At 44.9% G+C, this 13,950-nt stretch overlaps 1 protein-coding gene across 4 annotated transcripts in view; it reads right to left on the minus strand.

The window, feature by feature from the left end:
- ANKRD17 (ankyrin repeat domain 17) overlaps positions 1–13,192 on the minus strand; it is a 107,122-nt gene extending 93,930 nt beyond the window's left edge. For 2 of the 4 annotated variants that reach the window (XM_081165999.1, XM_081166001.1), the window contains exon 1: positions 12,740–13,192. In XM_081165999.1, the coding sequence (XP_081022125.1) occupies positions 12,740–13,126 (387 nt within the window). In that variant the 5' untranslated portion in view covers positions 13,127–13,192. The remainder of the gene's footprint in view (positions 1–12,739) is intronic. The other 2 variants (XM_081165998.1, XM_081166002.1) reach the window with 2 other exon arrangements.
- Between the last annotated feature and the right edge of the window lie 758 nt (positions 13,193–13,950).

The raw sequence follows: 13,950 nt of genomic DNA on the forward strand, positions 1-13,950 counted from the left end.
CTTTTATGTCTGCTTGACACTGTGGGGGATTAGAGAAGACATAATAATTTTCAGAATAAAAAAATAAATGGTTTTACAATATTCGTGGTTTCTATTTTTATTTTATTTTTTTTGCCTACTCCTTATTCACGGCCACAAGCAAATAGTTGCTAGATTCCTTAAAGTTCAGCAGCCTGTAATTGTTGTCTGAATAACCTGTACTTTTAATATGCCAGACATTATACCTGTGGTAAACATAATACATCTTATGCTCCTAAAGTAAAAAAAGTAGCTGTTGATATGTAAAATACTTTTTTAAAAAAATCTGCACTTTTAAAATATTTTCCCCAAAATCCATCTTTACCCATAGAATGGGAGGATGGGGATTCCCATGGTTTCAAAATTTCTGGAAATTTTACAACTCTAGATATCATACAGTAAGTGAAGAGTAAGCAGTCTTTAAGTAAACAAAAATGAACTTTTAGTTCTTTAAGATAACAACAACACTCAGGTAGTAGAAGAATCTGACCCTAGAAGAACATATAACACTTTGGTATTTTATTTGACTGCTTTATCTAGAGTTTGATTTGGTTAGCAAAGATATTATGATTGACATATATTGTTTTTTCTTTATTTACAGCCTTTGCCAATAAGTAGCTTTGCCAGAAGACCACCAGCAAGTCTTTATTTGGAACTTATCTGAAATATTACATGGAAGAAAAAGGCGCAATCTTATGCTGAATATATGTCAGCTGAGAAGCAACAGGATTTGCTGAACGCCTCCTTTACAGTCACAGAGTGCCAGAGACGCCACTGCAACGAAAAATGTAGGATCTTACATCTGCAGAACAATTCCCCAGCAAAGATATGCCAGCGGAAGAGTTGCACTCATGGGCAACAGAGAAGTACAGTTACATCATTCCCTATGCCCCTTCAATCACACCATGTTCCTGTAAACAGTGCAACTTTACACCAGAACCTGGCACCAATAAGTTGCTGCCATCAACTTAAATGAAAGGGGAGAATTAAAACAGCCGCTCGCATCAATAGTTGCCACAACAGAGCATAGGATGTAGTGCAATTCAGCACCCAATCAAAACACATCACCATCAATATATAAACCTCAAAAAGGAAGACCACAACTCAGATGATAAGAGTTTACGGAATGGGTTTTAATTCCCTGGCCTCATGTAGTTCACACTTCGAGTTTACAAGTGGGAACTTTGGCGATGTAAAACTATGAGGAAAGGGCGTTGTGCACAAAACAGAAGGTTTCCATAGCCCACATGGCTAATGTTCCTGAGCTGAGAACCCCACTGGATACACGCCTCAGGACCCCAGGCACACACCCAACACCAAACTCCATTCCCACAACTATGAGTACCTGGAGAAGGCACCCAACACAGGTAAGCAAGAGGAAAAGACACATTGCAAAATTTAACTGCTGGGACTGTCTTGTTTCCCCCACCTTGTTTGCTGTAAGTGAACAATGGTGTGTTGATTGAACTGTCCAACCAACAGCAAGGACCAGGATTCTCCTGGCTGTTTCTTTATGGGATTAGTAACCTACTTCCTTCAGGGCAGTTGTCTGTACCCTTGCAAGCTCCATGACAGGTAAGTGTTGCTGCCATGAAGCTGGTGCAATCAGGAAAACTACACCTACTATGTTGTTGTTGTTTAGTTGTGTCCGACTCTTCGTGACCCCATGGACCAGAGCACGCCAGGCACTCCCGTCTTCCACTGCCTCTCGCAGCTTGGTCAAACTCATGCTGGTAGCTTCGAGAACACTGTCCAACCATCTCGTCTTCTGTCGTCCCCTTCTCCTTGTGCCCTCCATCTTTCCCAGCATCAGGGTCTTTTCCAGGGAGTCTTCTCTTCTCATGAGGTGGCCAAAGTCTTGGAGCCTCAGCTTCAGGATCTGTCCTTCCAGTGAGCCCTCAGGGCTGATTTCCTTCAGAATGGAGAGGTTTGATCTTCCTGCAGTCCATGGGACTCTCCAGAGTCTCCTCCAGCACCATAATTCAAAAGCATCAATTCTTCGGTGATCAGCCTTCTTTATGGTCCAGCTCTCACTTCCATACATCACTACTGGGAAAACCTACTCTGCTGCCAAACCACTGTCTCAAGCACAAAAGGGTTGCTGGGGTGGCCAGTCAGCAACCCTATGCACATTTATTTACCTTTCAAAATCTCTTCCATTCAGGATACTGATCAATGAAGGCCATGGCTTCATCACATATTTTATCTCTTTGTTGCTAGGGTATGGAAGATAACTAGTGTGATCTCACTTCAGCTGGCTTCAGAATGGGACGATGGCGGTGTGGGGGAAGAGATGAGTGATAAATCTCTCCCCTCCCCTGCGTGATATTAGTACAGAACTGCTCTGCAAGTTTCATACTTTCAAGTTTTAAATCAGTGTTATCCCATGCCTATTGGTCCCAAATGAAGGTTTTTCGTAGTGTGATGCAGAAAAATAAAAGTGATTAACAGGGTAATGCTATACTTGTACCCAATGAGGTAAATAGGTCTTAGCTGGAAGTAAGTATGAATAAGATTGCTGCCTAAATTCTTCTATAAATAATTGTGAAACAAAGAACACAAAAGTTAATGCTATCAAGCAGTGGTTTAAAAAAATATATATACCGTATTTTTCCATGTATAACATGTAAAAATGGGGGAGAGATTGCCAAGGTTGGGGGGGGTGCCGCTCACCCGCCTTATCGCAGCAACCAAACGCCCACCCCCAATTGCCGCAGCAGCCATTCGCCAGCAGTCACCAATCACCCATCAAATCACTGCTGACAATCTCCTATTCGCAGGTGCAACCAATCGCCCGTCCACCCTCTGCAATATCCGTGTATAAGACAACCCACAATTTTTAACATTTTTTTTAAAAAATTAAAAAGCATCATCTTATACACGATAAGGTAAAGGTAAAGGTATCCCTGACCATTAGGTCCAGTCGCAGACGACTCTGGGGTTGCACGCTCATCTCGCTTTACTGGCCGTGGGAGCCGCTGTTTGTCCACAGACAGCTTCCAGGTCATGTGGCTAGCATGACTACGCCGCTTCTGGCGAACCAGAGCAGCGCACGGAAACGCCATTTACCTTCCCGCCGGAGCGGTACCTATTTATCTACTTCCACTTTGATGTGCTTTCGAACTGCTAGGTGGGCAGGAGCTGGGACTGAACAACGGGAGCTCACCCCGTTGCGCAGATTTGAACCGCCGACCTTCTGATCGGCAAGCCCTAGGCTCTGTGGTTTAGACCACAGTGCCACCCGCATCCCGTCCTTATACACGGTGAAATATAGTATATGGATGACAGACAATAAGAAATAACTGGTCATGCTAGAGACAGATATTCAGTGTGATATTTCCCACATAATGGAGTAAGGAGGATATTAAAGCAAAACAAACTAAGATCTCTAAAATAAAAAAGCAGCATCAATATCACTACTGAAATTATCTCAGGCTAAGGTCAAAGGAAACTTTGTTATTCAATAGGAGTGTAAGAGGATGGGGCAAGTAGGTGGCAATGTCACCTCTAAGAAAGTGAGAAAATTATTTAGAACTTCTGACAGGCAGTACATGTGGTATTTGGTCATGAAGACTTTGGAACATGCAAATAACTGTGCTTTTATGTTTCATTAATAGTTCGTTTGCCCAGTGAATTACTAAAATAGTGTGCATTAGGTCTAACAGAGAGAACCAAGAAAATCCTGTTCCCTTGGCTACAAAACATTGCAAGTGCCTTAAACTATAAATGTGATCCTACCCCTTGAAACTTTTTCAGACTGAATTTATTCCAGTTTGAGAGATAAAGCTACACAAGGCTTATAACTTATTAACCTAAATAAGAGGCACAGCATAGATTATACATAGGGTAGTTTGATCCATTCTCCTTTTCCTTTGGAGGGGAACCACACTAGAACCCAGTTTGAATAACAATAGGAACCATGAAGAGCAATGCATTGTGTTGACTGACCAAACTCAACAAGTGCTCACTAATGGTTCTTCATCATCCTGGGAAAAGGGGTCAGATGGGGTGCTGCAGGGTTATGTCCTGGGCTCATTGTTGCTCAACGTCTTTGTAAATAACTTGGACGAGGGAATTGAGGAGATGCTCACTGAATCTGCAGGTGACACCAAAGTGGGAGGGGCAGCTATCGCTACCAGAAGGAATCAGGATTCAAGTTGACCATAACAGATTGGAGAACTTGACCAAAACTAACAAAATCATTTTCAATAGAGACAAATATAATGTTTGATACTTAGGGAGAAAGAACCAGCAGCACCAATATAAGATAGGGAACATCCGGCTTGCCACTGGTACATGTGAAAAGACAACAAGCTTAAAAAGAGTTAGCAGTGTGATGCAGCAGCAGCAGAAGAAGATAATGCTATTCTAGGCTGCATCAAGAGAAGTATAGTGTCTTAATAGTCCCAATGTATTCTGCCTTGGTCAGATCACACCTGGAGTCCTGTGTCCAGTTCTGCACACCACAATTTAAGAAGGATATTGACAAGCTGATGATCAAGGATCTGGAAGCCAAGCCTTATGACGAATGGTTGAGGGAGCTGGGCATGTTTAGCCTGAAAAAGAGGAGACTGAGAGGAGATATGATAAGCATCTTCAAGAGCTATCACATGGAAGATGGAGCAGGCTTGTTTTCTCCTGCTCTGGAGGTTAGGACCCAAACCAATAAGAAAGGAGATTCTCCTGCTCTGGAGGTTAGGACCCAAACCAATAAGAAAGGAGATTTGAACTAAACATCAGGAAAAACATTCTGATGGCAAGATCTGATAGCAGAACAGACTCCCTTGGAAGGTGATGGACTCTCCTTCCTTGGAGATTTTTAAACAGAGGTTGGATAGCCATCTGTCATGGATGCTTTAGTTGAGATTCTTGCATAAAATCAGGACTGACCAATAACTAGGAAAACACTAAAACTCAGGAAGACCTTGCTGCTCCGGCAAGACTCAACTGAAAAAGGAAGTCCTCTTTGACGCCCAGCAATAATCCAATGGCCAACATGGGTGGACAGAGTTAGTCTGAAACCTGAAGGTATATCATTGACAAGTTGCAACTTGCGGTTCAAAGGTCAGATCCAGCTGTTCCTGCAATATAACGGCAAGAAATAGTAAAGTTCTGTGTTCCACAAGACAGAGGTGCTCCAGGGCAGTAAAATTTAAAGCAGGGGATAGGATTCAACCTTGCTAGATAGCGTAAAATTCCCATTGTATTGTGGGTATACTCTTGGACCCACAGGCGAGCCTAGATGCACAGATGTCAGTGATGGCCAGGGGTAGGTTTGCACAGCTTATGCTGATGCATGCACTGTGCCCATTCCTTGAGGCTAAGCTGACAATCAACCTTAGTTACATCTTGACAGCGTTATGACAACATACTACATGGAACTGCTCTTGAAAATCATTTGGAAACTTCAGCTGGTCCATAACACTACTGATCAACTGCTAATCCAAACCAGTTAGTAGGACATATCTCACAGGGATATAGGGGGGAGGGGGGACTTTATTGATAGCTACATACACCCAAGGTCTATAACACACTTCCTTCCAGTGTTTGAAATTCCACCGGCGCGTGTTGCTACTGCCGAAGGTCCAAATGCGACTGACATCTCTGACGAGTCAGCTGACTTGGGCACAGCAAAAGTGTCTCTTTAGCCTTGGATTGGGTCCAGCAGTCATCACAGTTTTGCTTTTGAGGGCAGCAAGTGATGAAAATCCCATCTTGTACAAATATTTGAAAAATAAAACATGTTTTCCCCATCATCATCATAACCAGCACTGCATTATGAAAACCGTGGGGTCTAGGGCCTTGTTAACCTTTTGATAATTCAGTCCTCCAACATCATATCAAGGAAAGTAAGTGCAGGGCTGACTACAGATACATTTGACCGTGCTGCAGCCTTTCCACAAGCCACCCAAATGGAATTCACAGACCACAGTTTAAAAACCTCTGCCTTAGTCAACAGTTAATACCATTTCCCTTTCCACTGTGTGTGTTTCTCCTTCTTGAATAATGGGACAAGTGAACTGTTGTAAAAGCAAGCTACAGTCAAGCAATGTAGTTGAGGTCATAGAATCATAGGATTGTAGAAATGTAGCGTTGGAAGGGACCTGAGTTTCATCTAGTCCAACCCCATGGTGAATAGATATTCCATTGTGGTGACTGAAACCTAGGTTTAAGGTGCCATTTGGCATCTAGCTCATATATCTGAGTTTCTAATACTGCTTCCTTCCTTTAGAGGCCCATCTGACCCCTTCTTTGAGGTAATTCTGTCAGCATGTAAAACCTTCTTTGTTCAAATAAGCTGTTCACCTAAGTTAATGTGCCTTCCAATGCTGAGTGATAGATTATATCTTTCAGGGTTTTTTAGCTGCTTTGTTGTTCAATTGCTTCTTTTATCTGCTTTGTTTCTGATACTATCTACATATAAAGTATAGTATTTATTGGTTTGTATATTTATTGCTGTAAGATGCCTTGGACATGATGTACAGTGGTACCTCCGGTTGTGAATGGGTTCCGTTCCAGAGGTCTGGCCGCATCCCGAGGAATTTGCAACTGGAGGACCACTTCTGTGTATGGCGTGTAGAGCACTTCTGTGCATGCACATGCGGTGAAACCCGGAAAAATACTTCCAGGTTTGCCAAGTTCGCATCCCAAAGTTTACATATCCCGAGGGATACATAAGCAGAGGTACAACTGTATTATTATTTCGATAGTATATATAAGAACAATTTTCATGGGGAGGGAAAATGTGGCTAATAATAGCCACATCGGCTTGAGGGAAGTTCACGCAAATGTATTTTCCTTTATCTATAAAGAGATGTCTAGATATGATTGGTGCCAGAAAATCTAACAAGAAGCAGTTATTAAACCAAAGAAATGGCAGATTTATAAAAGACACAAGTCCAGTACTCTGTCCAGCTTCTTGGTTGACTTGGATGTACCACTTCCTAAGGGTGCTTGCAAAACCATGGTGCGCAAAGCTTATGCATGCAGCTGAACAGCAGATTCATTTTGGGATGAGGGATAAAGAGGGCTGTTAAACAAGGCCCATCTTTGCTGCAATCTGAGCTCTGTTCTGGATGGGTGGTTTGCCCCCTAGAATATTTAAACTACCAAGAAGCAGAAAATAATTTTTCCATGAAAATACACTTGGAGGGAGGAGCAACACAGCTGGAGTAGCTGCTTTAGTAATAGCTTGCTCTGTGCTGCCCATCTCCAAACTGCCCTCCCTAAGGAGACACATCATGTGTTGACATTACCACCTTTCTGACACCAAATTAATACTTTCTTACTTGTACTAGTGATTGCTAGGTTGCCTTTTGATTTGGTTTTTCCACAATCCTGCATTTCTGTTGTACATACAGTGGTACCTCGGGTTAAGTACTTAATTTGTTCCGGAGGTCCGTTCTTAACCTGAAACTGTTCTTAACTTGAAGCACCACTTTAGCTAATGGGGCCTCCTGCTGCTGCCACGCCGCCGCAGCACGATTTCTGTTCTCATCCTGAAGCGAAGTTCTTAACCCAAGGTACTATTTCTGGGTTAGCGGAGTCTGTAACCTAAAGCGTCTGTAACCCGAGGTACCACTGTATTGTTTTAACACTTTTATATGCCACCCTGAAATCTTTCCAATGAAGAGTAGTTAAGAAATTTTAGGTAAGCAATAAAATTACAGTTAAACAAATATGCTGGATTTTCCCAGTTTCCACCAGGCAGCTGTCACTTCTACACTGTGGTTGACCTTCCTCCAAAAAAAATGTCAAAAGGAATTAGGTAGTCTAGTCCTCACACAACGGAATGATCAATCTATATTTTGACATAGGTCTAGAGCAGATATTGCGACAAAAACTTGTCACTTCAGAACGTGTTATTTGTGAAAGTGAGAAAGAGAGTAGTATGCTACCCTATGTCACATGCTCTCTCAAGAACGACAAGTCCCAAGACCCTTGCATCCTGATGGCATTTCCTGTGCACAGGCAGGAGCCAACAGAGTATGACAGCTAACTGGCAGCAGGAGGGAGAAACAGGCAGCATAATAATCAGGAACAATTAGATCACAGGAACAATAAGAGTCAGTGCTGCTGGTAAGGTTTACAGACCATAGAAAATGTGAGTAAACAAGTTAGGCTCCTGGTCTCTAGGCTCCACAGAAAAAAAATGATAGTAGATCCCAAGATGAAGAGTGTCTAAAGTATATATTATTTGTAAGAATAATATATGCATGTCCCAAACTGCCACGTTTGGCTATAAGTACAGTTCAGGCAGTGGAAAACGTAAGAGAGTCTAAGCAAAGAAAAGAAACTAAAAAGACAATAATCAAAATATCCTAGTGGTTCTTCCCTCAACCTGCAGTGAAGATTTCTTGGCATTTCAATTGCCACCCTCAAAAAATTCCAGAATTGCAGCAATGGTGGCCACATGGAGCAACACCTCAACTGCAACCAGTGATCAAAATATGGGCCGTCATGACCACAAGCATTATAATAGTGATTCCATAAACATCAATTTTTCCTTTGCATTTGGATGCACCTTGTAAAAGAATGCAGGATAAATGCAGAAAAGTTGGAGGAGGAGAGGAGCCTGAACGACTTCTGTGAGACACCATTGTATATGAACACCAGAGAAATCATAGGTTTGTTGATGCAGTCGTCCAAGGCCACATCAGAAGTGCTGTGCATCTAATATAAGTCATCACACTAGGAAGGAAGCTCCTGCACACTTAAGATTCTCATAGATGAAAATCTCCCAGGAGCCTGACTGGGAGATGATAAATATACCATCCATGTGAAATGAATACGACAGAAGATTTAGATCATTCTGTATAGACTGATACTCACAGTGTAACAAAATAGTTTTAACTGTGTTTTCATTTGGAACTACTGCCAGCAATAGCTTGATAGAAATGTAAACTGTTTCTCTTTGGTTTTGGAAGATGCTGGAGATAAATTACTACCAGTTTTAATAATGTTTCAGAACATTTAATAGCACCTGGTTTTAAGTTTAGTCCACAGAACTCGTATCTATCCTGTAGAACTTATTTGCAAAATAGATGAATAGTACACCGCAGTAGGTGTCCTGTGCTTAAAACAAACACCTACAGGGTAGGATTTTTCTCCTCTCAAGTTTCTAAAAGGGAATCAAGAGCAAAAGAAACCTAGCTAAAACAAACAGAGCTATTTTAAGGCCATACAGAATGTTTTTTTCAATACAAACGCTACAGTTGCACAGATTTAAGAAAACCATGCATTAATGCCAAATGCTTCCTACCTTAAAATTCTAACAAAGCAATACAGCATAGATATATTGTGGCCTTCCCAGCAGCTGAATACTGAAGTATTCACCAAGTGCAAATTTCAATGGGGTTGAGGACAAAAACATGCAGCTGACATCATGCCGTCTCATTCATCACACAGGTATACTGACTTGGGAATACATTATAGCTTCTCTGCCAATGGCACTGAGTTGACCATGAGCACTCTCTCACTCAAACCTACTTCACAACCTGTCAAGAGACTGAAATGCTGCTCCAAGTTACATGGAGGAAAACTGAGATGCACATGTATGAAAAGAATTAATGTGGCTGCCCAAAAACTTCTTTAAAACTGCATTGGATGTAGAACAAAGCAGCCTACCTCCTATGATGTACTGTAGAACCACTTGATGGTGGATTATTGCACAAAATATCACTACCAACCTTGTAGCAGCCTCTCACCTAGCCATTGGGGAGAGTAAGAATTGCTTCCAGGTGACCAAGCAGGGAAACTCTGCTAAAGCTGGTCTGTTTTTCTTTTAGGCCATGAATGCTTCCGCAGATGTGAGTGGTTGGAAAACTATTGTTTATGTCAGACAGAAACGGGTCAGTACTGAACTATACAGTATATCCCTAAGAAGCGTGGGCTTTCCATATCATAGATACTGTCTTCTTCCCACAATTCCCATTGGGAATTAGCTTTCTTGACTGCACTCTTCACACAAAAATTAAACGGTGGCCCACATTCCTCTGTCCTATCCACCAAAATCTACAATTCCGTCAAATCCATGTCAGCAAGATTCTGATAGGTTAGGAAATTGATTTCCTTGGAAGCTGACAATACTGCCCTGTAATCAATCTTAAATCTTAACCTATGTTCCCTTTCCTGCCTTTTTTAGTCTAATCTCAATATTTATTTCATAACCAGCGTTGGGGGTGAGGTTCCAGGGATTGTGTGTAAAGTCAAAATTACGTTTAGCCAGAATAATCCTAGAACTGCCCCTGCACAACCATCCCCACCATTTTGGAGTTGGTGTGCCAAGCTGGCATCACCCCCAACGATGGGCTCTGGGAACCTCACAGGGTCCACACAGAACCTTTCCAGAGCCCGGTAAGCAAGGCAGAGAGCTTAAAGGTGCTTTCAGTGCCGGGAAAGTGCTTTTAAGCTCTCGGTGTTTAATTTGTGCAGTCACAACCAGCTGGCCGCCAAGTGTAAAGCTGTGATCACGCAAGTTATATGTGTGCAAGATGCGAGTCAACTGTACCTGTCCACATCCATTAATATACATAGGAACTCTGGTTTCCTTGCTATTCTATGGAAAGGAGCCAAGTATCATCCACATATAGAATATGGTATATTCTTCACGCTCACTGATTTAAGTGGGATATGCTTTAAAGGCTTTCTTCTTCAGGGAATGAGCTAGCCAGTGAGGGAAGAACTTCATTGTATTAACTGTGCATGAATCATATGAACAAATCTATGCTAAATTATACATGGCCTGTTTCTATTATATAAATAGCCACACCTTGGTTTTAAAAAATCTAATGATGCTCAACACAATATATTCCCACCAGCATGCTGCTTTCATATATTTAAATTATATGTATGTTTTTATGCACTTCTTTATATTGCTCAAGAGTCAATTGCACATATAAAAATCAAATTGGTGGGAGACTCACAACTTCAGAGACATCAAACTTTTAAGTATATTAAGCAGTTATGGGTTTTGTAGCACACCAATCAAGCACGCATCAATTGGTCAAAACAGAGGAAATGCCTACAGATAAGAATTACCTCCATTTGAGTTTTAAAATATGGAGCCATTGCAACCACACTTACCTGGAATTATCTGCAATCTGAACCAACTGGGCTAGAATCATGCTGTAAGCCTGGAACTATATGGATTCATACTAGGAAATTAATCTCATAAAAAAGCAAACCGCCAAGCTTAAGACAGAAGGCAACAGGGGCTGAACAACCAGCACCTAAGGCAGGGATAGGAACCGGTGACTCTTCAGATGTTGTTGAGCTACAACTCACATCAGCCCCAGGCATCACAGACAGCAGTCAGGGATGATGGGAGTTGTAGTTGACACAGAAGCGCATGCCACGCAAATACAAAAGACAGCGCTTGAGAATAGTCTGAGACGCCTATGTCTTTGTTGGCACCCATCAGTCTCAGACAATGGAGTGCACCACCAGGGGTGATGTTAAATGTTGCTTTAGCAGCTCCCCAGGGTGCATGCCTGAGCAGTGTGTCCTGGGCTAGCCAGATGACCCACCCTCTCGTTCTCATTGATGTGGTCCAAAGGAAAGCGGAGCAATACGTTTGGCACCAGCTTGGTTGCTGGAGTTGCTGACAGGGAGCGTACAAGGCACCATCCAACTGTCTTAGGGTCTCCACTCTGGATTTGTGTACGGTTTACTCCTTAGCCTTTTCTTCTTCTGAAGATATTCCTCCAGGCAGCAGAGCTTTAGGATAAGAATTTTCCTTCTCCTAGATGAGTTGAAGAGCCCCATCTGCCCCTTGCTTCCCTCTACAGCACATGCAGAAACTGCCTTAATTTAGAAGGCAGCAGATAAGAAACTAGCTTTCGAAATAAAAACTGATAGAGAAAACATCTAACACACCAAGCAAGCAGGCCTCTCTCACGTTGCCTCCAAGAGCCTTATGCATGTTTCTAGCTCAAAGACCCCTTTTCCTTTCCCCCAGCCCATAGCAGAGGCCGCTCAATTTACTGACCCACTCCAGGAGAAAGCAAGAGACATGTGCAAGTGGCTGCAACCATTCCCATGGAGCAAAAACCCAACAGATCCCAGCAGGGCCTTGTCCTGAAGAAGCACTTCCAAGATCACTGCAGCCTGAAAGACTCCCACCGGGGGTGATGACAGCTGTGGTTTGAAGCTTGCCACAGCGCAGCGCAGCTTCTGCCGGGACATTTGTTTTGGGGAGAGTGGCGGCGGCGGCGGCTCCAAGCCCTGCTGCCAGCTTTGGGGTGCAGAGCGGATCCAGGCCGCCCGGGCCCCATTTCACCCCCAGAGTCCAGATGGGACCCCCACTCATGCTCTCTCACTCTCCCCCCCCCACAGGCAACATGAACTTCCTGACTGTCAAGTAGACTGGCGGCTTCGGTCCCTACACTGAGCAAAAAGACTCCTGCATTGCAGGGGGTTGGGCTAGATGACCCTGGGGGAGCCCCTTCCAACTTCACAATTCCACGATCCTCCTCAGGGAGGGAGGCAGGCAGGCAGCAGGGCTGAAGAAGCCCAACGGGGCAGATGCCTCCGCCTGGCTGCGCTCTCCTTCCACCCGGGCAAAAAAAAACAACAAGGTTATGAAACCAGATCAGAGGCGGGGGGGGGGGGCGGTTGGTTGGTTTGGAGAGGCTCCCCTCTCCCCGCCCCGGAGACCTATTCGGGGGGGGGGACAAGAGGCAGAGGTGACCCCCCCGGCTATCCCCCCCACCCGACCCACCTCAGACACTTCCTCCTCGTCCTCCTCTTCCTCGTCGTCGTCCTCGTCGTCTTCCTCTTCCTCCTCCTCATCTTCCTCCTCCTCCTCCTCCTCGTCGTCGTCGTCCTCCTCTTCCTCGCTGCTCTCGCTGCTGCTGCTGTGGCCGCCGACGCCGCTTTCCCCGCCCGGCGGTTGCGGCTGCTGCCTCCGACGACGCCGGGTCCAGCTCCGCTTGGCCGGCGGCGGCTGAGGCGGCTGCTGCCCGTGAGGAGGCGGCGGCGGCGGCGGCGCCTCGCCGCTGAGGAGAAGCAGGTCGCACACCCTGGCCAGCCCTTCGGGGTCCCCCTCGCACCCGCCGCCCTTCACCTCCGCGGCAGCGGTAGCCAGAGGAGGCGGCGGAGGCTCCATGGTCGCCCGCGCCACCGCTCTGCCGCCGGCCCGCCCGCGCCGTCTCGCAGCCGGTCACCTTCTGGAGCCGTCGCGGTGGAAGTGGCGGAGGTGGGAGCGGGGGGGGGGAGGCGGAGGAGCAGCAGCTCTCGCGAGACCCGCAGGCCAGCGCCACGGCCCGACCCGGCTCGCTCCTGCGCCGCCCGCCCTCAGGCTTGCCGTCAGGGCTGGACCCGCCCCCGACGCCGCGTCGCTGCCGCGCAAGCGCAGACGCCCTCGGCCGCGGCCGGAACGAGCTCTGAACACCAACAGGGAATAGGGGGGGAATGTTTTGCTTTAGCTCACCCTCTGCGCTTGCGCCGAGGTTTGGGTTTCCGGGTAGCGGCTCGTGCGTCATCGCCGTGCGCCTTTCCGCGCGAGTTGGTGTCTGCGCACGAGAAGCGCTGCGCTGGGGAATCTCTGAGTTGTCAGTCTAGGGTTGCCGCCTGTCCTGTATAATACAGGGTGGTCCTGTTTTTCCATGTAAAATATTTCTTCCTGTATTGATACAGTTTTGTCCTGTGTTTCATGTCTTCTCTCTGTCTCCCTTTCTGCCTATATATGTATATATGTATGTATATATGTGTATATGTGTATATATATATATATATGTGTGTGTGTGTGTGTGTGTGTGTATATTTTTCCAGTAGCGTCTTAGAGACTATTTATATATATAGTCTCTCTCTATATATATAGAGTCTCTCTCTCTCTCTCTCTCTCTCTATATATATATATATATGCCGTGTCCAGGGCAGCTGTTTACCAGCTCCACCTGGTACGCAGGCTGAGACCCTACCTGCCCGCAA

The sequence above is a fragment of the Podarcis bocagei genome (assembly GCF_964188305.1).
Source record: "Podarcis bocagei genome assembly, chromosome: 13".
Taxonomy (NCBI): domain Eukaryota; kingdom Metazoa; phylum Chordata; class Lepidosauria; order Squamata; family Lacertidae; genus Podarcis; species Podarcis bocagei.